This window comes from Melospiza melodia, chromosome 14 (genome assembly GCF_035770615.1).
Source record: "Melospiza melodia melodia isolate bMelMel2 chromosome 14, bMelMel2.pri, whole genome shotgun sequence".
NCBI lineage: Eukaryota > Metazoa > Chordata > Aves > Passeriformes > Passerellidae > Melospiza > Melospiza melodia.
This window is the reverse complement of record NC_086207.1, coordinates 19,514,032-19,538,195: the sequence shown is the minus strand read 5'-3', so window position 1 is coordinate 19,538,195 and position 24,164 is coordinate 19,514,032. Positions and strand designations below refer to the sequence as shown.

At 47.9% G+C, this 24,164-nt stretch overlaps 1 protein-coding gene across 3 annotated transcripts; it reads left to right on the top strand.

Moving 5' to 3' along the window:
• Window positions 1-1,891: 1,891 nt before the first annotated feature.
• On the top strand, window positions 1,892-23,769 carry FBXO38 (F-box protein 38). 3 transcript variants are annotated; one of them, XM_063169077.1, is made up of 22 exons: window positions 1,892-1,976; window positions 4,002-4,167; window positions 5,389-5,522; window positions 6,595-6,758; window positions 7,099-7,264; window positions 7,597-7,734; window positions 8,017-8,154; window positions 8,499-8,592; window positions 8,854-8,984; window positions 9,245-9,415; window positions 9,659-9,801; window positions 10,632-10,860; window positions 11,247-11,366; window positions 12,058-12,237; window positions 13,462-14,151; window positions 15,741-15,841; window positions 16,002-16,104; window positions 17,038-17,204; window positions 18,290-18,435; window positions 20,472-20,575; window positions 20,793-20,906; window positions 21,896-23,769. In XM_063169077.1, the coding sequence occupies exons 2-22, from the start codon at window positions 4,046-4,048 to the stop codon at window positions 22,072-22,074; spliced, it is 3,534 nt and encodes a 1,177-aa protein (XP_063025147.1). In that variant the 5' UTR covers window positions 1,892-1,976; window positions 4,002-4,045; the 3' UTR covers window positions 22,075-23,769. The 3 variants fall into 3 exon arrangements, with proteins under 3 accessions (XP_063025147.1, XP_063025148.1, XP_063025146.1); XM_063169078.1 differs by lacking the exon at window positions 1,892-1,976 and adding an exon at window positions 2,275-2,415 and having other exon boundaries at window positions 9,245-9,322; XM_063169076.1 differs by lacking the exon at window positions 1,892-1,976 and adding an exon at window positions 2,275-2,415.
• The last annotated feature ends 395 nt before the right edge of the window (window positions 23,770-24,164 follow it).

Sequence of the window (24,164 nt, the reverse complement as noted above, 5' to 3'; positions counted from 1 at the left end):
ACTGTGTATGTCCAAAGAGCTTCCACCAGCAGTACATGAGAAACAAGAAATGCAACGTTCTCTTTAGTTTTGCAGCTGATCAAGACCAGAACAGAATTGTTATTGATGACTGTTCAGCATCCCTGATTGTTTTCCTTTGGGCTTCAGTTCAGATATCCTTGGGTGACTCAAATTCTAAATTTTCCCACATATAGCAGTGCAGGGAGAAAGAAATGGAGCAACCCAAAACCCTTCAAAGATTCACAAACCACTGATCTGTGGGATAAATCACAGGGTTTCTGTTAGGAAAAAATGGGTGGTTTTGGTTTCTGCTGTCTTGTAACCACTTCACCATTCACATTCTGTGACTGTTTCAATGACAGCTCAACCCAAGGCCCTGCCCAAGTTCCTTAATTCCACTCAGGTCTCCTGTGTCCTTCAGGCAGCCTCCTCCTGCTGCCACCTGTGTCCCCTGCCTTGGGCCGAGGGAGGGCAGGACAAGCTCGGCTGGACCTGGCTCTGCTCCTCCCACAGGAACCCTCACCTGTGCCATTTTTGGGGCTGATTTTTTGGATGTTCTGCTGTTTTTGATGCTGTGTTGCTGTCACAGGTTGGACTCAGTGACCTCTGGGGCCTTTTCCAACCTCAGTGATGCTGTTGACACATCCAAAATCCACAGGGATTGCCAAGAATTTATTTTGTTATTCCTACTCTGCTACAGAGCGTTGTGGATTCCTCTGGGATTGTCACTAAACAGCAGCTGAGTCTTTGCACACCGTCATTCACAAAAAATAACTCACCAGCAGTCTGCTGGCTGATGAACCAGCCTTGTCACCCAATCCCTCGGGGCTTGCATGAAACATGACTTCAAAACGTTGAGGGAATTGTGATTTCTGCTGGGATCCACCCAAACACAGCCATTAAAACAAGGTTAAACTGCAGACCTGCACAATGCAGCAAGTACACGTGTGGGGCCAGGGTGAGGACTCTCCAAGGAAATCACTTACAAGCCTTGCAGAGCCTCCAAAGGAGGGACACGGGGATGGGGAAGGGTCTGGAGGGGCCATGGAGGAGCAGCTGAGGGCACCGGGATTGTGAAGCTGGAGGAGGCTGAAGGGAAACTCCTTGGGGGCTCCGATCTCTGGGACAGGGACAGCACCCAGGGAAGGGCTGGGGCTGGGCCAGGGCAGGGTCAGGGTGGATTTTGGGAAAGGTTCTTCCCCCAGAGGGTGCTGGCACTGCCCAGGCTCCCCAGGGATGGGCACAGCCTGAGGCTGCCAGAGCTCCAGGGATGCCCAGGGTGGGTTTTTGGGCCTGTGCAGGGCCAGGAGCTGGGCTGGATGCTCACTTTGCCGTGCAATGGTTTGGGCTGGAAGGACCTTGGCGCCCATCTCACCCCGCCCTGCCAGGGGCACGTCCCGCAGCCGCGGCGCTCCGAGCTCCATCCGCTGTGTCCCTCAGCTCGGCACAGGCGGGGCTGCAACCGCGCCAGCACCTCCAGTGACTCCCCTGGCTGTCACTCTGTGCTGAGCGAGCCCAGCCCCGATCGGAGTCCCGAACGGAGCCCTCAGAGCCCCCGGGTCCCTCAGAGCCGCCGGAGCCCTCAGCGCCCCCGGTGCCCTCAGCGTCCCTGGCGCCCTCAGAACTCGCGGTGCCCTCAGAGCCCCCGGAGCCCTCAAACCCGCGGAGCCCTCAAACCCCGGTGCCCTCAGAGCCCCCGGAGCCCTCGAACCCGCGGAGGCCTTCGAACCCCGGTGCCCTCAGCGCCCCCGGAGCCCTCGAACCCGCGGAGCCCTTCGAACCCCGGCGCCCTCAGCGCAGCCCGGGCGGTGCCGCCCCCTCTCCCCCCCAGCCGGGCGGGGCGGGCCCGGTCGCGGCCGGAAGCGGAAGCGGCGCGCAGGAAGCGGCGGCGCTGGCGGAAGGGGCCGCGCAGGAAGCGGGGCCGGGCTGCCCCGCGGCCGCAACCGGGGCGAGGGCGGCGAGCGCAGCCAGGGCAGGTGAGGGCAGCGAGCGCCGGGGGCGGGCAGCGAGCGCCAGGGGACGGGGGCGCGGCCGGCTCGGCCCCGGGGCGGGCATTCGGAGGCCGCCGCCGCCTCCCGGCCCCGCGGGCTCGGGCCGGCCCCGCTGTCACAGGCCCCGGGGGCCCCCGGGAGTGACCGGCGGTGCCGGGGCTGTTGGGGAACCTGGTTTTCCTTGGCTCATCTCGGCACAAAGCACCGGGTCCCGGCGTTTTCCCCGCTCCGGGAGCGTCCCTCGGTACCGGCGCTGCCAGGCCGGCCCCGGCTGCTCTCGTCGTGTTTTTCCGCATTTCTCGCTGCTGCGGAGTCTCCCTGTGGTTCTTTAGGCTTTTTAAGGTCCGTGGGGTGTTTATTCATCAAAAACAGAGCACGTCGAGCTGTTGTTTCGTGTGACGTTCATTGTCGGAGATAAATTGAGGTGGGGGCCGCAAAATCCCGTTTAATTTACTGACTGTATAAAGCTCTTCCTGCGGTGGAGATTTGTCTTTTATGTTTAAATGAGGTCAGCTCGCTGATGCAGAATGAGGTGTTACAGCTGTGCTCATTAGCTCAGAATAACCCCAGGAGGAGCTTTAATTGTGCAGAAACTGCAGACTCATGGAGACAAATCCTTCTTCTCCCCCTCCATGGCAGGGGCGGGTTGTGTTGGTGTCATTTGTGTCTTTGTGCAGGATTTTTCCTGTTTGGCCTGTTAATATTTTCATTTCTCTTGCCTTTTGCCCCAGTGCTTTGCTGTTCTCTTTCCTGCTGGATTGTTCCCAGCACGTGGCTGTGCCAGCCTGGAAGGTTTTGGGTTGTGTTGCAATGCTCTGTTCAATCTGAGTTATCCCAGGTGACTGGGGATTGATGTTTTCCTCGGAATTCAGTCTATAAATAGGTAATTTTGGGCTTTACGAGGTTGATCACCCCAAACTTCCAGCCTACCTCAAAAAGAACAACAAACACAGGGTCTTCACTCCTGGCTGGAGAATTCCCCCAGTCCAGAGGAGCAGAGATCCAGTCAAACAGTAAATCCAGGTGGGGATTTATAGTTTAAATATCCCCCTGTAAAATAAAATCATGGCAACGTGCGGGTAGTAACTTAAAATGCGCCCAAAATGTGTGGCACCATGTGTTTTGCAGTAATTAGATCACAGTGGAGCTGTCAGTATTTCAATTTTTGGCATCACAGGGAGGCTGCAACAAGGCCTTGCTAAAAGCTTTTCCAAAATCTGCCCTTTTTTTACCAGTTGTTTTTCCTCAATCCCCTGAATTTTGGCACCCAACCTGTTTAACAGGTTCACTGAGCTGGTGATGCTCTGCCCTCCTCATTCCTGTTCTTCTGTTAGAATAAAATAAATCTTTGCCAGGTACAGTCATGAAAGGACCTCTCAGCATGTGTAGAAGGTGATTTTCTGTGAGCAGTGAGTTCATCTTTGTTTAGTTGCTGACTTGTTGCTTCCATGGTAATTGTGGGTGTTTTTACACGAAGCATTGGAGCCCCAGAGCCTGGGAGTGCTGCAGAGGGGGGACACAGCTCAGGGAGAGGATCCTGCACGCTGCTTCCAGTGCCCCCCAGCTTCTCTGTGCCTTTGATCTGTAACTCAGCACCCTGAATATTTTACCTGCTGTTCTCACCTCCAAGAGGAGCTGGTTTGAGGGCTTTTAATGGGGCATTTTTGGAGAGTGATCAGCTGGAGCCCGTTTTTTCCAAAAGGAACAATAAATCATTTTTCTGCTGGGCAGACGTTGGAGTTTTATTTTGCACTGAAGCGTTGTAGTTGGTGCTGAGCTGGTGATCCCTGCGCAGCTTCCCTGTGACTGCCTTGATCTCAGGGTGGCATCTCTGAAGGTTTTTTATTCATAAAAGGAGCTGATCTCTGGTTAAACCTGTGGTGACATTTCTTCATCACTCCCTCAGCTGGGAGGGTTTGTCTGATAATCCTCAGGTTTTGTGTGAGCCCTTGTGTCTAATGAAACCACAGGTTGTTTTTTGCAGCTTTTGCTGTTCCCTCTGTGTTTCAGGTGCCTGAATTTCATGACTCTGTGCCCGTTTCCTCGCAGCAGAGATGGGGCCCCGGCGGAAAACTGTGAAAGCAGTGAGCAGGGAAGGGGCAGAGTCTACCAAAGCTGAGGAGCCAAAAGATTACATGAACCAACTCTCCCATGAAGTGCTTTGCCACATCTTTAGGTGAGCAGCCCGGCAGAAATCAGTTCACTTCTTATTTTAGAGTTATTTTTTCACCTGTTTGTGACACAGTAAACAGTGGCCATACCATGGGTGGAGTGGTGGATAAAAAGGGATGACAAATGTTTTTTTCAGCCTCCAAAATTCATTTGTAAACTGAAAATTGATTTATGTGTCATGAATGTTAGAAGGAAGAAGAAATAAATAAGTGATTTGATTCTGTTGTAAATACTGATTTTAGAGCAGAAATACACTTTGGGTAGGGCACAGTTGAGATGATTGTTTTGGAGTTGTTGCATCTGCAGAAGGGATCTGGGATGAGGATGTGACCTCCCCTGCAGGAAAGTCCTTCTCCCAGATGTTCACTCAGCCCTGTTATCCAAAACATAATGCCTCACCCACAAGTTCCTGGTAAACAGCAGCTCTCCAAAACATTTGGGAATTGAGCTTGCAGTATGTGCTAGAACAAAAAAGTAACTTAACCAAACCTGTTGATGGAAATGGCTTGGTCAGCAGGGTTTGGGTTGGTTTACATTAACTTTAAGGAAGAAATTATTCCCTGTGAAAGGGGACAGGCCTTGGCAGCCCAGAGCAACTGTGACTGTCCCTGGATCCCTGACAGTGCCCTAGGCCAGGCTGGAGACACCCGGGACAGTGGAAGGTGTCTCTGCCTGTCACAGCAGTGGCACTGGATGGGCTTTAAGGTCTCTTCCAACCCAGCCATTCTGTGATTCTATGATATACCAGAGAACCAAGTCATCTGTGCGTTTAATACTCCATTTATGTGACTGTTCCATGTTTAGTGTCAGGAATGCTGAGTCACTGCTTAGCAGAACTCCGGATTGAGCTCCAGGCAATTCTGTGTGAGAAATGCCCCAGTGCTGCAGGCAGGCTGTGCTTGGGCCAGCTGGGGCTGTCTGTGTGTCCCCAGGTACCTGTCCCCAGGTACAGGCCATGCTGTGGGCCAGCTGGAGCTGCTCAGGGCTGTCTGTGTGTCCCCAGGTACCTGTCCCCAGGTACAGGCCATGCTGTGGGCCAGCTGGAGCTGCTCAGGGCTGTCTGTCTGTCCCCAGGTACCTGTCCCCAGGTAGCCCAGGTACAGGCCATGCTGTGGGCCAGCTGGAGCTGCTCAGGGCTGTCTGTGAGTCCCCAGGTACCTGTCCCCAGGTACAGGCCATGCTGTGGGCCAGCTGGAGCTGCTCAGGGCTGTCTGTGTGTCCCCAGGTACCTGCCCTTGCAGGACATCATGTGCATGGAGTGCCTGTCGCGGAAGCTGAAGGAGGCGGTGACGCTGTACCTGCGCGTGGTCAAGGTGGTGGATCTGTGTGCGGGGCACTGGTGGGAGTACATGCCCACAGGTGAGCTGCTCCCTGCCTCTCCCCTCTGCTCAGTAACCCTGCACTTGCTTGGATCTCCCCTTCCTTTGCCTGGCTGTCCTGGGGAATGTCTTGCCAAGTCTGTCTGTGTGTAAATACAAATTTGGCATTGCTGGATTAGGTCATAGGTTGGACTTGATGATCTCAAAGGTCTTTTCCAAGGCAGTTCATTCTGTGATTGTGTGACTGGGAGTGCTCTGTAGGCACCTGGCAATACAATCTGTGTTTGTCTGATTGCTGGAAGGGAGTTTATCCAGGGGTTATGCCATGAAGAGGGTGTTTGCATGCAGGCAGCAAAAAATACAATGGAGTGAGAGAGCAACTCATCTGCCAGCACTTAACAATGTAAGGATAAGATTTGATGTCACACCTTGAGTCACCTGCATATCAGTAGATAAATTTGTCAGTCTGGGTGAGCCCTGTACCAGGATTTCTGTTGGGTTTAAATTGCACTGCTGAGATTTTGTGGGGGACACAGCTAAAATGAGGGAATTCTGAAAATGAGAGGATTTGCAAATTGAGATTGACTACGGCTGGTATTAAGCAGATGTTTAGACCTAACCTAAAATTGGTGTAAATGCAAGTAACTTAGCCAGTTAAAATTCTTTTCATATGCTGTCTTTCACTAGAATAAAATAAACCTTTGCTTTAAGAAACCATCCTGTTTCTGTGAGAAATGTGAGCTTTGGTGAATAGTGAACTGGAATAAGGGATCCAGCTGAAATTTTTTTGACCTATGGAGTTGATAAATGGAATTCCAGGAGAAATAGACCCACAAAGCTGCATGTGAGGAGGGAGAGAGCCCAGTGAACCCTGGAGCCATGCAGCTCCTGAAGGAAACCTGTAGCAAACCTGCAAAATTGAAGGCAGAGGAGTATTTAGGTCATAATTTCTAGAATGTGGAAGTAAAAGAAAAGCTATTGCTTCACCAAGTACATCTTTTCAACACCGCAGAACTTGTACTGCCACATAAGGAGAGAAGTGTGTTTGGCTTCCCCTTCAGAGCCAAGTGTCTGCTGCCACACCAATACCAAATGTGTTGTTGTTGTCTTAGGTTTCACTGATTCCAGCTTCCTAACCCTGCTGAGGAAGATGCCAGACATTGAACAACTTTATGGTCTTCATCCCAGGTATCTGGAAAGGCGCCGAGTCCGTGGCCACGAAGCTTTCAGCATTCCTGGAGTTTTAGAGGCTTTGCAGGCCTGTCCAAATTTGCTGGTGAGTGGCTGGACTTGGGAGAGAACCTCCCTCAGCACTGTTAAAAGTTGTGACAGGGACTTGGTGCTTCCAGGGCTTTGGTTTAGGCCTGGCTGCACAGGGAGGAGTTAATTGTGACCCTGTTTGCTGATCACAACTATTTTTAGTTGCACCACTGGGAATCCCAGGTGCTCTTAAGCCCAGCAAGGAATTAAAGCTCTGATCCCTCTGCTTTGAAACAGACAAGTCTTGCTAGAAATGAAAAGTGAAATAACGTTGCATTCTGTAGTTTACATGGTTAAGAGGATGTTGTTGTTGTTGAACTGGTGTTAGAGCATTTGCTTTGCTTCCTTTTATCCAGGGTGTTGAGACCTCTCATTTAGAGCTGGTGGAAGCTATTTGGACATACATGCCCCAAGTCCACATTTTAGGGAAGTTTCGTAATCGTAATGGTGCTTTTCCAATTCCTCCTGAGAACAAGCTGAAAATTCCTATAGGAGCTAAAATTCAGACTTTGCACTTAGTAGGTGAGTGTGGTCGTGGTGAAGTAGTTGGCTTCAACACAGGTGGCTTTAAAGGCTTTGAAACTCTGCAGATTTGTAATTATTTGGAGGAGAGGGAGTTTGGGCTGTGGCATCTTGGAGATCTTAGTTGGATATTTGATAGCAGGTGCAGAGGGCAAATTCTAAAGAATTATTGACAAACCAAGGTGAAGAACTTGTGTTTCAAGGGTTCACAGCTTTTCTCACTTGCCACAAAGCACAGAAAAGCTTCGTTTTGAAAGCCAGGAATTTGTCATGCAGAGGATTAGTTTGAAGCTTGTTTAAAATGTTTGTTTGTTTTGTTTATGTATTATTAGGGGTGAATGTCCCTGAGATTCCTTGTATCCCAATGCTGAGGCACCTTTATTTGAAGTGGGTGAGACTCACCAAACCACAGCCTTTTAAAGATTTCCTTTGTATCAGCTTACGTGCTTTTGTCATGAGGAACTGTGCTGGTAAGAGGGATTCTTCCTGTCTGAAGGGGATGGTAGAGCATGGAGGCAGTCTGGTTCTGTTAAAGTCTTGGAATTTCACATTCCGAGAGCAGCCCTTGTTTGATTTGTGGTGTTGGGCAGAAATCTCCCCCTGTCCTGTCCCTTACTTGGTGCTGTGTGCTTCTGTTGACTTCCTGCTCTAGAGGGATTTGTGTGGATGTGTTTTAGTTTTTAGTTCTTCTGTGGGATAATTCAGGGAGAAGTGAACAATCTGCTCTGTCTTTCTGGCCTTGTTGTGTGCAGGACCCACAAACTCTCTGAAGTATGTTCCCCTGGTGACAGGCCTGGCTTCTGCCAGGAATCTGGAGCACTTGGAGCTGGTCCGTGTTCCATTTCTTGGAGGACTTATCCAGCACGTGGTAGAAGACAGCTGGAGATCTGGTGGGAAACTCCTACTCCCTCATAAATAAAAATAAATAAATTAATTAAAGCTTTAGCAAATTCTGGGGGCTTTTTGTATGTAGCATGTTCTTTTTTGATTGTTTGAAACTATGGTCATAGTGCTGAACATGCTCTGTATTGGGTGGAATTGTGATATTCTAACTGCAATTAACTCTTAATGAGCTACATTTGTTGATGAGCAGAACCAGAATTGGAGGAGTTAGGTGCAAATATTTGTTTTCTTCATTTGCTGAAAAAGGTTAAGACAACACTGGTGAAAATGTGTAGGGCTGAGGGCTGTGATGTGAGGCTGGAGTGTAAGAAGACTGTTCTTTATTTGCCAGGTGGTTTTAGGAATTTGCACACTATAGTTCTGGGAGCTTGCAAGAATGCACTTGAAGTGGATCTTGGCTACCTCATCATAACTGCTGCACGAAGGTACCTCCCTTCAGATCTCTCTTGGCTTCCTCTTTTTCAAAATAAATGTCTTAGAAATGACATCCAAGAGCCAGAGCAACCATCAGAGTTTAAGGAATACCCATACAAACTTTGCATAACAAGAGTGTTCTGTGATTAAAATAACTGCAAATACCCTCTGAGTCCTGCCAGAGTCTCTGTTTTATTAGAACAGGGCACCTTCTGGAGTGTTTTCTGTCTTTGGCCTGAATTTTGATAGGAGCAATTCTGAATTCCCTGCAGGTTGCACGAAGTGCGGATCCAGCCTTCCTTGACCAAAGATGGTGTTTTTTCTGCTTTGAAGATGGCTGAACTGGAATTCCCACAGTTTGAAACTCTTCACCTAGGCTACGTTGATGAGTTTTTACTACAGTGTATGACACTTTTTATATCCATAAATAACACAAGGATTTCAGAAATTGCTGTGTTTTCCATCATGTTCTCAGTGATTAATGACAATATTAATGTTGCATGTGTTGAGGGTGCTGATCTCATACAGCCAAATCTGGCTTTCCTCACTCCCTGAAACTGGGAAAGCTGAGCTTTGTTAAAGGAATGATCTGATCAGTAGGGAGTTAGAAAATCCTGCTATAAAATACAAATTTACTGCTGTGTCTGCTCCTCTCTTTTGTAGGTAAAATGACGAGTACGGACTTGGTGAGGTACGGCTTGGCTGATGTGGTTGAAAACCCAGGAATTATTACAGATATTGGTATGAAAGCTGTAAATGAAGTTTTTTCTTTCATCAAGTATCTGGTCATTTACAACTGCCCACATCTACATAACCCAAATAATTGGATCACAGGTATTGCACACCTTTGAAATTTCAGAGCTATTATATGAATTTCTGTGCTAAACCAGAATTTCTCTGCTCTAGTACTGCTTGTTCTGTTGTTAGTAAGTACAGTAGATGATGCTTGCTTTAGGGCCATGGTGGTGCTGGGAGCAGGATGGAGATCCAGAGGATGCTGCACTCAGATCTGAAGAGGGGGTGATAAACAAGGACTGAGGTGGGAATCCCTCAGGAAAGGCCTCTCTTGTGTTCCAGACCACTCGAGGTGGACCCGCCTGGTTGACCTGACTCTGGTGAGGTGCCATGCCATCAAGCTGGACTCTTTCAGTCAGTTCATTGAGTTACTGCCAAGCTTGGAGTTCATTTCTCTGGACCAGATGTTTAGAGAGCCTCCAAAGGTGAATTTCAGGGAATGGTTTGGCTTTTTCTCATTGCGAGGGTTTTTACTTGTTTCCATTTCATTGACAAACCAGTGTGCATTCTTCTCAAAGCTGTCATTAATTGAAGGGATTGGTAATAAATGCCTTTGGTTTGCAGTTGCTTTTAGCATGATATGCTGGGGACAGTGGTGCTGCTTCTGCAAATGGGAGCAGTGGCAGGGAATGAACATGTGACCAGAAAATAAAACTCATTGATTCTATTAAAAGTAAAACTCACTGATTCTCTCAAGGTCTCTGCTGATATTTCACTGTGCTGCAGCTTTTTGTATTGTTTTTTCCTCTTAGGCCTCTCTTTGCAATACTAAGAGGTTTTTATGATTTTTTGCTGGGTGAAATGGGGGTAGTATTTCCCTTTTGAAGTGCTTTCAGAGCTTAGGAATTTTATTTCTTCACGTTGTCCCCTCCCACAGTGTAACACAAATCCTTGGTAAGCTGCTGGCAGGCAATGCAGAGTGTAAAACCTGCTTCTTTTGGCCATTAGAGGTACCTGGTGTGCTGGGAAGGCTCTGATCTGCTGTTTGTATTCATGTCATCATCCCACAGCAAATGAATAGATTAACACAATTAATAGATTAAAATGAAGTGCTTAGAAGACTTTCCCCTTCATTGGGAGTTGAACAGTGTAAGTTCTGGGTTGCCAGCCTGAGGATGGTCCTCTGCTCTCAGGAAATCTGAGGGACAGTTCTGCTGTCCCAGACATTCCAGCAGAGTGGTTTTCCTGGTGCCTTTAGGGGATGTTGAGATAACACCTCCATCTTCTCAAATCTGAATTTCTGCCTTTGTTTCAGGGCTGTGCTCGTGTTGGCCTGAGTGCAGGCACAGGAATTGGGGTCTCCTCTGCCCTGGTGAGCAATCAGAACTCCAACAATGACAATGACAACAACAACAACCACCAGAACAACAACAACAACAACCCCAACGTGCACCACAACAACCACCAGCACCCCAACGAGCAGAATGAGGAGAACGAACTGCGCCAGGAGGGCCCCGCTGAGGAGCAGCAGATTGGGGCTGAGGGTAATCCTGGGGGGCTTTGGGGGGAATTGCAGCTGAGGGGAATCCTGGGGGGCTTTGGGGGGAATTGCAGCTGAGGGGAATCCTGGGGCAGCTTTTGGGGTAGGATTTTATCTGCATTCCCACTCACATAGGCTCCTGGTGAAGATAGGAATCTGTCCTGAAAGCTTGTTGCTCTTTCATCTCCTGGTGTGGAGCTTTAATTTGAGTGAGCTAAGCCCTAAAAGTTAGGCTGGGCTTTGGCTACAGAGATGCAAACAAATCTGATATAATTTGTGAAACCCAGGGGTTCACCAAAGGAATCAAGGCAGTTTTCAGTTATTTCCTGTGGGTGTTTGAGGGCTCAGTTTGTTCTGTTTCCTGTTCCTGACCTCCTGTTCCCTTTGCAGCCCTGAATGAGATGGAGGAGGTGGCACAGGAGGAAGGGGAGGCTGCTGGGCAGGGCCAGGACGAGCTGCCAGCTCCCAGCCAGGCTGTTGTTCCCATGGAGGTGGATGAGGAGCAAGCAGGTAACTGGGTTTGGGAAGAAATCCCTTCTTGGTATCTCCCTGAGGGATTCATTCTCCACTCTAAGTCTGGTTTTGGATGTTTGGCTTAAGCAGGGTTGCCTGATTTTGAATAATGATGTTAGCACAGCTTAGTTCTGTGAAGGAATTTATTCTCTGGTACAGCCCAGAGCTTTCTTTGCATGTGCAGGGAAATACTTGACCTTAAACCTGATTTTTGTGCTCAGTATAATAAAGGTCAGAAGGCCTCAATGAACTTGTCCTGTTGCTCTCTTGGTCTTCATGGCCTTAGTTCTTTCACTGCAGCACTTGGGTTGTTTTTGCCTTTTCTCAAGCCACACAACTTGTTTCAGTGTTAATTTAATTTAATTTAATATAATTAGTGACACAAGGCAGTCTTGATTCTTTTATCGCCACTTTTAGCTGGACATTATAATTTTCTGCTGAATATCCCAACAACCTGAAGTAACACTTCATTGTGACACTCCTCCCCTTCCAAACCAGAATCCTTCAATGCTGACATGCAGTATTTTGCTCTTCTCCCATTTAGATTTTAGTGAGGGGCCCCACAGAATGGGTGACTAAATTGACTCCAATTAATTTATCAGTTTTTCAAGCAGTGCTAAAAGATTTTCAGCCCTTTAATCCATGCCTGGTTAATTTTTACATGAAATGCTGATATTCTCCTTCTCAGGACCAAGTGGAATTCAACCTGCTGTAAAAGCAGCTCCTATTACCATCCATGATTCAGACAGTGAGGATGAGGAGGAAAACATGGGCACTTCCAGAGCCTGCATCTCCAGCAGCATTGCACAGAATTACTCAGATGGGGAAGAGAAGAGCAGGGATCCAGTGGAAACCAGGGAACCTTCAGGTGTGCAGCATTCCTGCTTAAGTTTCAGTCTTTCCACGTGGTTCAGGTTCATTTCCAGCTTGGTTTGGAATGTGGAGTGAAGGTGGAAGGAGATGTTTGAGCTGCAGCCACAGCTCTTGTACAGAAACACAGATAGTGGTGCTGCACTGAACAGAGACCTGCAGCTCCCCTTTGGGATTCCCAGTGGACAGAATTTATCACTCCTGTGAGCCCATAGTGTGGATGTCAGTTCTGGCTTCAGGGGGGAAGGAATCTGTGTTTGGAGAGAATTGACATCAATTTTGTACTGCCAATATTGGGGATTTGGGGCTTGGGGCAGCGTAATGAGCTGAGAGGATTCATACAGACATTCAGGAGGAATTCCTGCATGGAAAGGGTGCTCAGGCCTTGGCAGGGGCTGCCCAGGGAGGTTTGGATCCCCATCCCTGGTGGTGTCCAAGGAAGGGTTGGAGGTGGCACTCAGTGCTCTGGGCTGGAGACAAGGTGGGGATGGGGCACAGCTGGGACTGGATGGGCTGGGAGGGCTTTTCCAACCTCAGTGATCTTGGGATTAAGTTCTGTTATGACTTGTGTGGGTTTTTATTCACCTATGAGCTGAACCTGCTGTTTCTGCTGGCAGCACTGCCCAGACCCAGGAGGGGGAGCTGAGCTGCTGAAATGTGAACTTCAGTCCTGTCTGTTCCTGTTTGATTCCTCAGATGTATTCCTCTTATTTAAGAAAACAGAAGCCTCTCTAAATTAAATATTAGAAAAAAAATCGCTCCCTGGGAGGGTGTGAGGCCCTGGCATAGGTGCCCAGAGCAGCTGTGGCTGCCCCTGCATCCCTGGCAGTGCCCAAGGCCAGGCTGGGCAGGGCTGGAAGCACCTGGGGCAGTGGGAGGTGTCCCTGCCATGGCAGGGGTGGCACTGGATGGGATTTAAGGTCCTTCCAACCCAAACCATTCCATATTCTCTGATTCTGTTATCAGTGTGTCTTTCATTTTGCTGTGCCTGTGTGAGCAGTGAGCTGCTCTGGACAATCTGGTGGATTTGTGAGGCAAACCCTCCAGCACGTCATTCCAAAAATACCTGCAGATGTTCCAAAGGTGCAGCAACAGCTACAAATACCAATAATTGCCATTCCTGGGGAGATTGTCATGGGCCTCTGGGCTGCCCTGTGTTTCAGTAGCAGAGGAGCACTCGGGTTTGTTGGGGTTTCTCACTGCTCTCCCTTCACTCCTGCAGTGAGCGGCAAAGGCAAGACCCCCCTGCGGAAGAGATGCAGCACCAGCCACGGGGGCCAGGCCAAGCAGTTCCCTGTGGAGGAGAGCAGCTGTGAGAAGGGCTGCCAGGTGACCAGTGAGCAGATCAAAGCTGACATGAAAGCAGCCAGTGACATGCCCGAGAGGAGCAAGAGCAAGGATTCCTACGGCAGCTGCAGCAGCGCCCCGGCATCCACGGCTACACCCAGCTCCTGCAGTGCTGCTTCCCCCAGCCCTGACTGTGCCCAGGCCGCCCAGAGGCACTGTGCTGGCAGCAGCCCAGCAGCTGGAGAGGAGTGCAGGCAGTGTGGCTGCTCTCCCTGCAGGAGGGAAGGGTGCAGTGAGAGGGAGCCCGAGGAGAGCTCCGTGTGCTCCCGCTGCTGCTCGCGGGCACAGCGGCGCAGGACGAGCAGGGGCTGCGATGGGGAGAGCCCCTCCACCAGTGGGGCCTGCAGGGACGGGCCAGACTTTGCACTTAGGACACTGCCAGACTGTGGGGCTGCGGGAGAGCCTGGGCATGACAGGACTAGTGGGAGTGCCTGTGGGGCTAGCAGCCGGGAGCAGAGCACGCAGCCCCCGGGCTGGCAGCTGGACTGCAAGGAGGAGTACCCACGGAGACCCCTGACCAGGGCCAGGAGCAGGCTGTCCCACGTGCCTCTGGTGTCAGAGCCAGGTAGGACTCACAGCCAGAGTAACTGCAGCTCCCCAGGAGCTCTGATGTGCAGCTTGTTAGTCGGGGGTTTAAACCTGAGTGGTTTCAAGGTCAGAGCTTGATGGCACAGAGGTGCCATCACCAGCTTTCTCTGAAAGTGCCACTGACTTTTTCCTCCATGCAGCTCTTTCTTTTTGTGTTCTTCATAGAACATAGAACTAGTATTTGCTTCACTCCATTGAAAAGCAAATGCAATTTTTTGGTACTCTGCCTGCGTGTGGAGGCTGTGATTCATTGAAACAGAAGTTGTCTCTCCATTAAAATCCTCCCTGCAAAGGCAGCAGCTACACTTAGATCTGAACAGGAAGGCAAAGGTTATAACTGGTGCTTTATCAACTAATGAAGTCATAATTACAATTGAGCCAGGCTTTGGACCTGCATTGGGTTCTGCTTCCAAGGGTTTAAGGCAGGGTGATCAAACTTACTGAAAATTGCCCTTTTGTTGAACACCTTCATGCTTCACATGATTGTTTTGTTCACCTGACATAAAATAAAACCCCTGAAGGGCTGGAATGAAGGGAGGAAACAACAGATGTGAGAGGGGAACTTGCTGTTTCTTCAAATATACTTGGTTTCCAAAATAATCATCTTAGTGTTTACAACCTCATATATCCAGGATTCTTTGCTGGGAATGTCTGGCAGGTAAAATGAAACTGAAGTTGAAATGTGCTGCTTACACAACTGTGAGTGGTGGAGGTGGGGATGATTGAGGGCAAATTCCTGCCTCTGTTAACATGGAATGATTCAAACATTTCATATCCTGGTGTTCTTCCAGTTTATTTAATGCTCCCACGTGTTAACAAAACCTAAATCACCTCAAATGTTCTGCAGGTAGATGCAGCTCAGGTTTCAAGAAGAGATTTTGCTAATAAATTTAAAATGTCTGGTTTCTGCGTTAGGACCAGTAATTAATTTGGGGATCTTTGTGCACATGCAATATGTTTTAATAAAGACAGCTTAGTTTTAGTAAAATAATTTCTCATTTTGCTGTGTTAATGACAGAAAATTAATTCTAGGGCATTTTTTTCCTCTTTCTGTTGGAAGTAATGCTTGTGGTGATTTTTTTCCAAAGACTCATCTGTCAAATCAAGCAGGAATTTGAGGTCCCTGGTGGAGCTTGGGAACATTAAAGGATTTTATACCTGGGCATCCTTTGCAGTATTAGGAAGAACTTTGTGACAGTTACAAAGAACAGATTTTCCAGAAGTTTGAGATAATTTCTGCTATTTAAACATTAAAGCTATTTTGGGTCTTGTATCTGTCAAGGATGTTCTGTTTCCTGCAGAGATTCAAGTGTAACCTAAGCATGAATCTTTTCTTTTCCTGGCTTCACATCTTGCTGTGGTGTAGGTTCAGCATTCCTGGGTTTTCACTATAAAGTTATTTATTTAATAATTCTGAGCACCAAGCTGGCAGTGGGGTTTGGGCAAGCAGAGATTTGTTCTGAAGCCAGGCAGGGGTTTGGATTTACCTGGGTGGGAAAAGTTGTCATGGGCTGTTCTCAGCTGTCCTGACGTGGAGCAAAGATTTTGCCATGTTTTTGTTTCCAGAAGTAGCAAAGCCAAAGCCAAGGCAAACCACCAAGAGGAAAAGGACAGCTGACAAATCCACCAGCACCAGTGACCCTGTGATTGAGGATGATCATGTTCAGGTAAGGGCTTTTCCTTCACCCCTGCAGTCTTATCACATAAACACCTGTTGGGAACTGAAGCTGTATTGTATTAATTCATATCCTCCTGTATCTCATAAAATTCAATTTATTGTTCTTTCATTTTTAACCTTTCATACTTTTTTTTTCCCCTTTTCTCCAGGTACTGACTTTGAAATCCAAAAACCTTGTAGGAATCACATTGACCAACTGTGGAATAACAGATTTGGTGCTGAAAGACTGCCCCAAAATGATGTTCATCCATGGTATGTGGTTCATGGCAGGGCTGCCTCCTCCCTCTGGCATTATTGGAGATTCCAGAAAGAATTCAAGTCAGGCCACTGCTCATTTTGTATTCATCAGCTGCATTGCTGATGAATTAGAGCTCCAAATATTGCTGCTTCCCACTCTGAATGGCTCTTATAACAGCTTTAATAAAGATTAATATCTGAAAATCAACAGCTGAAATGATCTGACAATTAGGGAGATGAGATGTTTATTGAAGAGTGGTAATACAGTAATTAGGAGTTGATGAAATGAGTTTGAGTACCTTGTTTTTCTCTCATTTCTTCATTCTCCCCTAGGTTTTTCAGCTGACAGGATGATACTTCTGCTTCTTGACATGATAAAAATCTGTTTGCAGTGCTGGCACTTAGGTTGCATTAGTTTCACATGCCAGGGTGTGACTGCTCCTGGATTGGGTCATTTATTGTTTTCTGCACCATCCAAATGAAGACTTTTTCTTCTGACATCAAATCTGTCTACTTAGCAGAAAGAAAGGAATTGTTTCTTTATTCCAGAATACTTAGAGCACACATTGATTTTGAAGACAATTTTCATTACAGGAGCAGTGTTGCTAGAAAGAAAACAATTTTATTTTCCATTGTGTGGCTCCCCAATCCTCTGTGTTTGAGCTGATTTTGGAAGTTGTGGCAGTCCTCAGACCATTTCAGTGAAAGGAAACAGAGGGAGGAAAAGGTTATTAGATGAAATTTGACATGGCCTTTTAAAAGGCCACTTCTGGCAGGGTCACAGTTGAAAAGTTTGATGATAATATGGAGAAAATGAAGAACTGGGCTATATCTGATGTAATTATGTAATCTTTTGGAACTTACATTGCTTGTTTGCCTTCTTTTGAACCTGCCAGCCTTGAAATGCACTGACAGGAGGCTCCTGAGGTGTTTTATTTCCTTTTGCAGCCACCAGGTGCCGTGTGCTGAAGCACCTGAAGGTGGAGAATGCCCCCGTGGTGAATCGCTTTGACTACGCCCAGTGCAAGAAGCTGAACATGGATCAGGTGCTGGATCAGATCCTCAGGATGCCCCCAGAGAGGAACAGGATCATCTACCTTCGTCCCATGCAGCAGGTACAGAGCCAGCCTGGCCTCCTGGGGCTCCCTGCAGCTGGGGCAGGGAATGGGACAACAGCACAACCCTGAAATTTGGTGTTTGAGCCCAGCAGGGCTTTTATTGCAGAGCCTGCTGCTTGGATTTTAAGATTCTCTGCTGGATTAAATATTGAAGTTCACTATCTCCAGTATTCACTGCATTAGAGGGTATTATAAACTGCACTCTTAAAGGTGCAGAACTTGATACCCAGCATAAACAGAACAGCTGATTGGGGATACCAGCATCACCCTAGGACAGATGCACTGAGTTCATTTCAAACTGAATAACTCAGACTGTGAGAGCCTGGCTGCTCCTGGTAGCTGTGTGTGAGCAGAGCATGGCACAGGGATCTGGAATCCTTGACCCATGTCCTGTTAGACTGACGAACAGCAGAGTTTGGGGTTCTGGAGGCTCCATCCCCTCCTGATGCTGGAGTGTTGCAGAACTGGTGGGACTGGGAGCCACCCTCTCCTCCCCAGGCTGTGTAGGAGCTGGAACGGGGACATTTAGGGAGTTGTTTAAATCATCTGATGAGGATTTATGAGAGCTTCATGTAAGATCTGGAAGGTTGGGAAAGTTTGATTTTATCTCTCTCTGGTGCTGCTCCTCTCCTGCTTTCCTGTCTTGGTTTGCCAACAGGGGAAGGTTGATTGTACATAAAATCCATAAAATCAGCTTTGCTTTGAAGCCACATCTCTTAAATGACAGTGGTAAAAATATTACATGGGAATAAAACCCCAAATCACTGATCTCCTCCTTGTAACAAAAATTCTGAGGAAAAAATGTAGTTTTAGATCATTCTGTAATTTTATGGAGTTTATTTCCACATTGCAGTTGGGAAAGACATCAGAAATTAGACATTACTTATCCAAATCCAGGACTCAAGAAGATAAACTGGCAGAGCTGCCCTGGGGAGGTTTCACTGCCCTCAGTCCTGTATTTATTTGTGCTGTTAAAGTTCTCTCCCATTGCTGCATTTCCCAGGGATTTGGTCAATACCTGTTTGCTCTTGACTCTGCAGCCCATGGCAATGTTTGTGGTGCTCACAAGTCTTTGTCCCCAGGTGGACACGCTGACCCTGGAGCAGAAAATCTTCAGTGGCCCCTACCCCTACCACATCTGCATCATCCACGAGTTCAGCAACCCCCCCAACGTGCGCAACAAGGTGCGGGTGAGGAGCTGGATGGACACCATAGCCAACATCAACCAGTGAGTACTGCTCACATCCAGTGAGTACTGAGACACCACAGCCAACATCAGCCAGTGAGTACTGCTCACATCCAGTGAGTACTGAGACACCACAGCCAACATCAGCCAGTGAGCACTGAGACACCACAGCCAACATCAACCAGTGAGTACTGCTCACATCCAGTGAGTACTGAGACACCACAGCCAACATCAACCAGTGAGCACTGAGACACCACAGCCAACATCAACCAGTGAGTACTGCTCACATCCAGTGAGTACTGAGACACCATAGCGAACATCAACCAGTGAGTAACTGAGACACCATAGCCAACATCAGCCAGTGAGTACTGAGACACCACAGCCAACATCAACCAGTGAGTACTGCTCACATCCAGTGAGTACTGAGACACCACAGCCAACATCAGCCAGTGAGTACTGCTCACATCCAGTGAGTACTGAGACACCACAGCCAACATCAACCAGTGAGTACTGCTCACATCCAGTGAGTACTGAGACACCACAGCCAACATCAACCAGTGAGTACTGAGACACCATAGCCAACATCAACCAGTGAGTACTGCTCACATCCAGTGAGTACTGAGACACCACAGCCAACATCAGCCAGTGAGTACTGCTCACATCCAGTGAGTACTGAGACACCACAGCCAACATCAGCCAGTGAGCACTGAGACACCACAGCCAACATCAACCAGTGAGTACTGCTCACATCCAGTGAGTACTGAGACACCACAGCCAACATCAACCAGTGAGCACTGAGACACCACAGCCAACATCAACCAGTGAGTACTGCTCACATCCAGTGAGTACTGAGACACCACAGCCAACATCAACCAGTGAGTACTGCTCACATCCAGTGAGTACTGAGACACCACAGCCAACATCAGCCAGTGAGCACTGAGACACCATAGCCAACATCAACCAGTGAGTACTGAGACACCACAGCCAACATCAACCAGTGAGTACTGAGACACCATAGCCAACATCAGCCAGTGAGTATTGCTTACATCCAGTGAGTACTGAGACACCATAGCCAACATCAGCCATTGAGTACTGAGACACCATAGCCAACATCAACCAGTGAGTACTGAGACACCATAGCCAACATTAACCAGTGAGTATTGGTCACATCCAGTGAGTACTGAGACACCATAGCCAACATCAACCAGTGAGTACTGAGACACCACAGCCACCATCAGCCAGTGAGTACTGAGACACCATAGCCAACATCAACCAGTGAGTACTGCTCACATCCAGTGAGTACTGAGACACCATAGCCAACATCAACCAGTGAGTACTGAGACACCATAGCCAACATTAACCAGTGAGTATTGGTCACATCCAGTGAGTACTGAGACACCATAGCCAACATCAGCCAGTGAGTACTGCTCACATCCAGGCAGCCCTGGCCCTCCTCAGGGAGCATTTGCCCTCCAGGGACTCTGCCAAGGTGTCCTGGAGCAACTGCAGCTCCAGACTCACTCTGTTCTGTCACCCAAATTTAAAAATAACAAAACCTTTTGTTACTACTGAATGCTGAATTCTTGAGTGCAGTGTGAATCCAGTGTCAAGATGTATTTAATATAAAGCAGGCTGTGAACCCATATGGAAAATCCTGTAAATTCCCCAGCAATAACCTTACATTCATCCAGGAATAATGCAGTTGTACATTGAAGTTGTTGGAATACTTAGGAAATGTCTTCAAAGCTGAAAAACAACTCATTTTTAAAAGAGTGGTTTGCTTCAGGAAATATTGCTAGGAAGGTGATGTTCAGTGAGTATCAGCTCCTGAAAGTTCCCAGCAGCAGGGAATTGTGTCAGTGGATCTCATCCAGCAGTTCTGACTGTCCCTGTTGGCTGTGGTTGCTCTCCAGAGTGAAGGGATGAAGGCTGAGTTGGTCTGAGGCTCTTGGGGCAGTTTTTCCATGGATTTAAGCTCATTTGAGGGAAGGTTGTGTGTTAGGATTTCTCCTTTGCTTTTTGTCCCTGCCACCTCCCCATTTCCTGGCTGTGACCTCTCTCTCCCTCCTTGTCCCCAGAGAGCTGATTAAATACGAGTTCTTCCCTGAGGCCACCAGGACTGAGGAGGACCTGAAGAAATACCCCAAGTACCCCTGGGGCAGGGACATCTACACCCTGGAAGGTGAGAGTTTGTGGGGAGCTGAGGGCTCCTGCTCAGCCTCTTGCTGAGAGAAGAGCTTTGCAGCATCCCCAGAGAGGTGGAGAATATTCCTTGTGAGGAGGTGGGGAAACAGCTCAGTGGGGGAATAAGTGAGGAGCTGCTCTGTGCTGAGGATTTGGGGGTGCTGGTGCTGCAGGGGTGCTGTTTTCCTCTTGGCTGCTCACCTGTCCCTCTGCAGGCATTGTGGATGGTGCTCCTTACTCCATGATCACTGACTTCCCCTGGCTGAGGTCCCTGAGGACAGCAGAGCCCAACAGCTACGCCAGATACGACTTTGAGGATGATGAGAGGAGTGAGTACCCTGCTCTGGTTCTTCACAGATTTGCTTCTTTGGCAGTGCCTCCCTTTCCTTCTCAGTTTCCTGCTCCTTAGGCTGGCTTTGGTAGATCTGGTGTTAAGGTGGGCTGGAGAGAAGTGAGAAAACTCACAGAAATTTGATATAAAAGTTGTAAACTGGACTTGGAAACTCTGGCACAGAGATGATGTGGGTTAGAATTTATTGCAGATGTGGCTCTTTCTATTGAGGAGCTTGTCTGCTCAGATATGATGGTAGGCAGGGCCTGGGGCTCAGTTAAAAACCTTCCTTGGTAGCAGAGAAAAATAAAGTTCTTCCATTACTTAATTAGGAACATCCTGGTTAAAAATACCTCTACCTCTACCTCTGGTTAAAAATACCTACCTTTATTAGAGGTATTTTTAATTGATCCTAGTTTGGATAATCTTCCCCAGCTCCAGTTTAGGAATCTCAAGAGGACAAGGAAGAGATTTTTTTTTTTTTTGGCTATACTTTTCCATGGTTTTATTTTTTAATTTCTTTTTAAAATTTTATTTTGGACTGATGTAATTTAATTTTATTTTAGCTTGGCTTGATGCCTGTAGTTGAATATGAAGACCAAATTACCAAAGAATTGATAAGTATTTAAGAGTCAGGATGTTAGAGTCATGATGTTAAAGCCATGAAAACTCAGGAGAGCGCTGCTGCTTTATTTGCAGTTTTCCACAATTACTGTTGTTTATAAAACATTTAAGTAATGGATAACCTGGAATTATGTCAGAGAGGACTCAGGGAAAGGCCTTCTGGTGCTCTGAGGCTCATTCCACTCCCAGCATTTGGAGATGAAAACTAGAGCTGTGGGAAGCCCTGAGGAAGGCAGGAGAGAATGTCCCTTAAACGCGGCCGGTCAAGGGAGGCTTTTCCTCTCTGAGTGTGAATGCAGGCCCAGCCTGGCTGGGGAAGCCTTTCAGGAGAAACATCTCCTTTTCCTTGCTGTCCCTGCCCAGCCACCATCTACGCCCCGAGGAGGAAGGGGCAGCTCTCAGCTGACATCTGCATGGAGACCATCGGCGAGGAGATCTCGGAGCTGCGCCAGGTCAGGCGGGGCGTGTTCCAGAGGGTCGTGGCCATCTTCATCCACTACTGCGACGTCAACGGGGAGCCCGTGGAGGATGACTACATCTGAGGGGTGTCCCCAGCCTGCCCTCCCTCCCCCTGGCGCTGCTGGCCAAGAAAAAGCAGGATTTCTTTTCTCCAAATGCAAAGCATTTCCCACCGAGGCGCCCTCGGCTCTCCCCGTGGCCAGGAGGATGTAGTTAAATGTAAAATGGAAAGTACAAATTGTATACTAAGAGTTGTACATAGAGGAAACAAAAAAACAAAAACAAAACTTCCTAATACTGAGACTTTATTTCATATGTTTATACAATTTAATTTAAGTTCCATTTTAATGAAGGCCAATAATCAGGAAAGGGGAAGAAGATTTGAACTTTTCAACCCATACAATTCATAGCAGTATTTTTTTTCCTTATAAACAACAATTCCATTTGCTGTGTTCAAAAGAGTCATCAGAGTCTCTTTTAATCTGTGCCTTTTTCTTGAGCATTTAAGAGTCCAGTCTGAGTAAACCTGGTGAGCACAATCTTGGTGTCTTGTGTGCATCTTTGGAAGGGTCAGAATATTCTCCAGCTGTTGCAAAGAAGGCCAGAAGCAGGAAAAAAAAAGTAGAGAATTTGGTGATCTGTGGTAGTTTCTAGAGATATTCAACCTATTTTTTGGGGGAAAGGAAGCCCCCATGTTTAGCACCTTGGAAACAGAATGTTCTCAAACATTTTGTACTTTTAGATTTAATTTTCTTGGTGTATTTGACTCTGTACAATGGAAATCAAGTTGCTGTTTGTGGGTTCCACCCTCCTGAGCATCACTGTGCCCATTGTGGCTGGCTGGAAGCTGAGCTGTCCCTCCAGGCAGGCAGAGCAGGGGCTGTGGGGCTGCCTGGTGTGTGTGACACAGCCAGGGAGCTCTGGCTCTGCTCCCCCCTGAATGCACATTTCCCACTGGTCAGTAAAAACTGCTGCTGATTGCCCCAAGTGTGTGTGTTGTGTATTGAAAGGTGCTCCCAGTGCCCACAGGTGTTTGGTGGGGATTTGCTGCCAGTGAGGTGTGAAATGCACATTTTGGTGTGGCACTCCCAGGGTGCCAGACCTTGCAGCTCTGGCCTGGTCTCTCGTCCCTGCTGGTTTAAAACTGGTGTTACCAGCCTAGAAAATGACACTTCCTGAGGTAAAAGCTGTACAGTTTAAACCATTTTATCCAGTTTTGCTCATCATCCTGATGGTGATTTTCTGAATTTGGGGTTGATGTGGCTAATGGGGATTTCTGTGATGTTTAGCTCTGTAAAACTGAGGTGAGGCTGCTCCACACAGCCAAGGCAGTGTTGGTTTTCTCAGGCTCTCTGTGGGAATTCTTGGGATAATGTGGATCTAGAAATATGTGGGATAAGAGGGGGAGAATGGTGCCTAATGGGAGCATTTCCTCATCCCTGCTCTCTGCTGACTGGAGGTGGAGCACTAAACACCAGAGAATAATGTGAATGTTACTAAATTTGCTTTAATGCAGGATCACAGTCAATGGTTTATTATAACTCTTCTATTTAATTAACCGTAGATCATGTATTCAATGATATTCAGCCAAAACAATTGTGACCCTTTCTAGAAGTGTTTCAAGTCCTCTGAGTCATTGATTCTGTCAGATTTACCATTTTAGTCCAGAAAATGTTACTGAGTTTCTGGAGAACTGCACCAGTCTCCAGCTGGTATCTCCTCACTGCAGCCTTTTGCAGAAGTATTTACACAAATAAAGTGTTTGTTTATATTCAGTATCTCTGGAAGTAATTGAACCTTGCAGTGATTTTGCCCTCTGAAATGTGATACCCATTTTACACCAGTGCCTGAATGCCCTGTGTCCATCTCCTGAGAGCTGTGGGGAGGGAGGAGCTGGGATCTTCTGGGGGTTTGATCTGTTGGCTCTGAGCTTCCTCCTCTCTCCATTTCCTGGCTGTTTTGGGCATTGTTATTCAATCACCATGGCAGGGAGGGTTTTCCTGGCTCTGCCCAGCTCAGATGTTTCTGTGCCAGGCTTCCCCTCCCTCCTGTGCCTGGTGTGTGGCAGGAGGAGCAGCTGCTGTCCCTCGGGTCAGGGGACAGTGGTGCTGCTCCTGCTGCAGCACAGGAGGTGCAGCTCTGTGGGGACAGGCTGGGGTCCAGCACAGCCCCT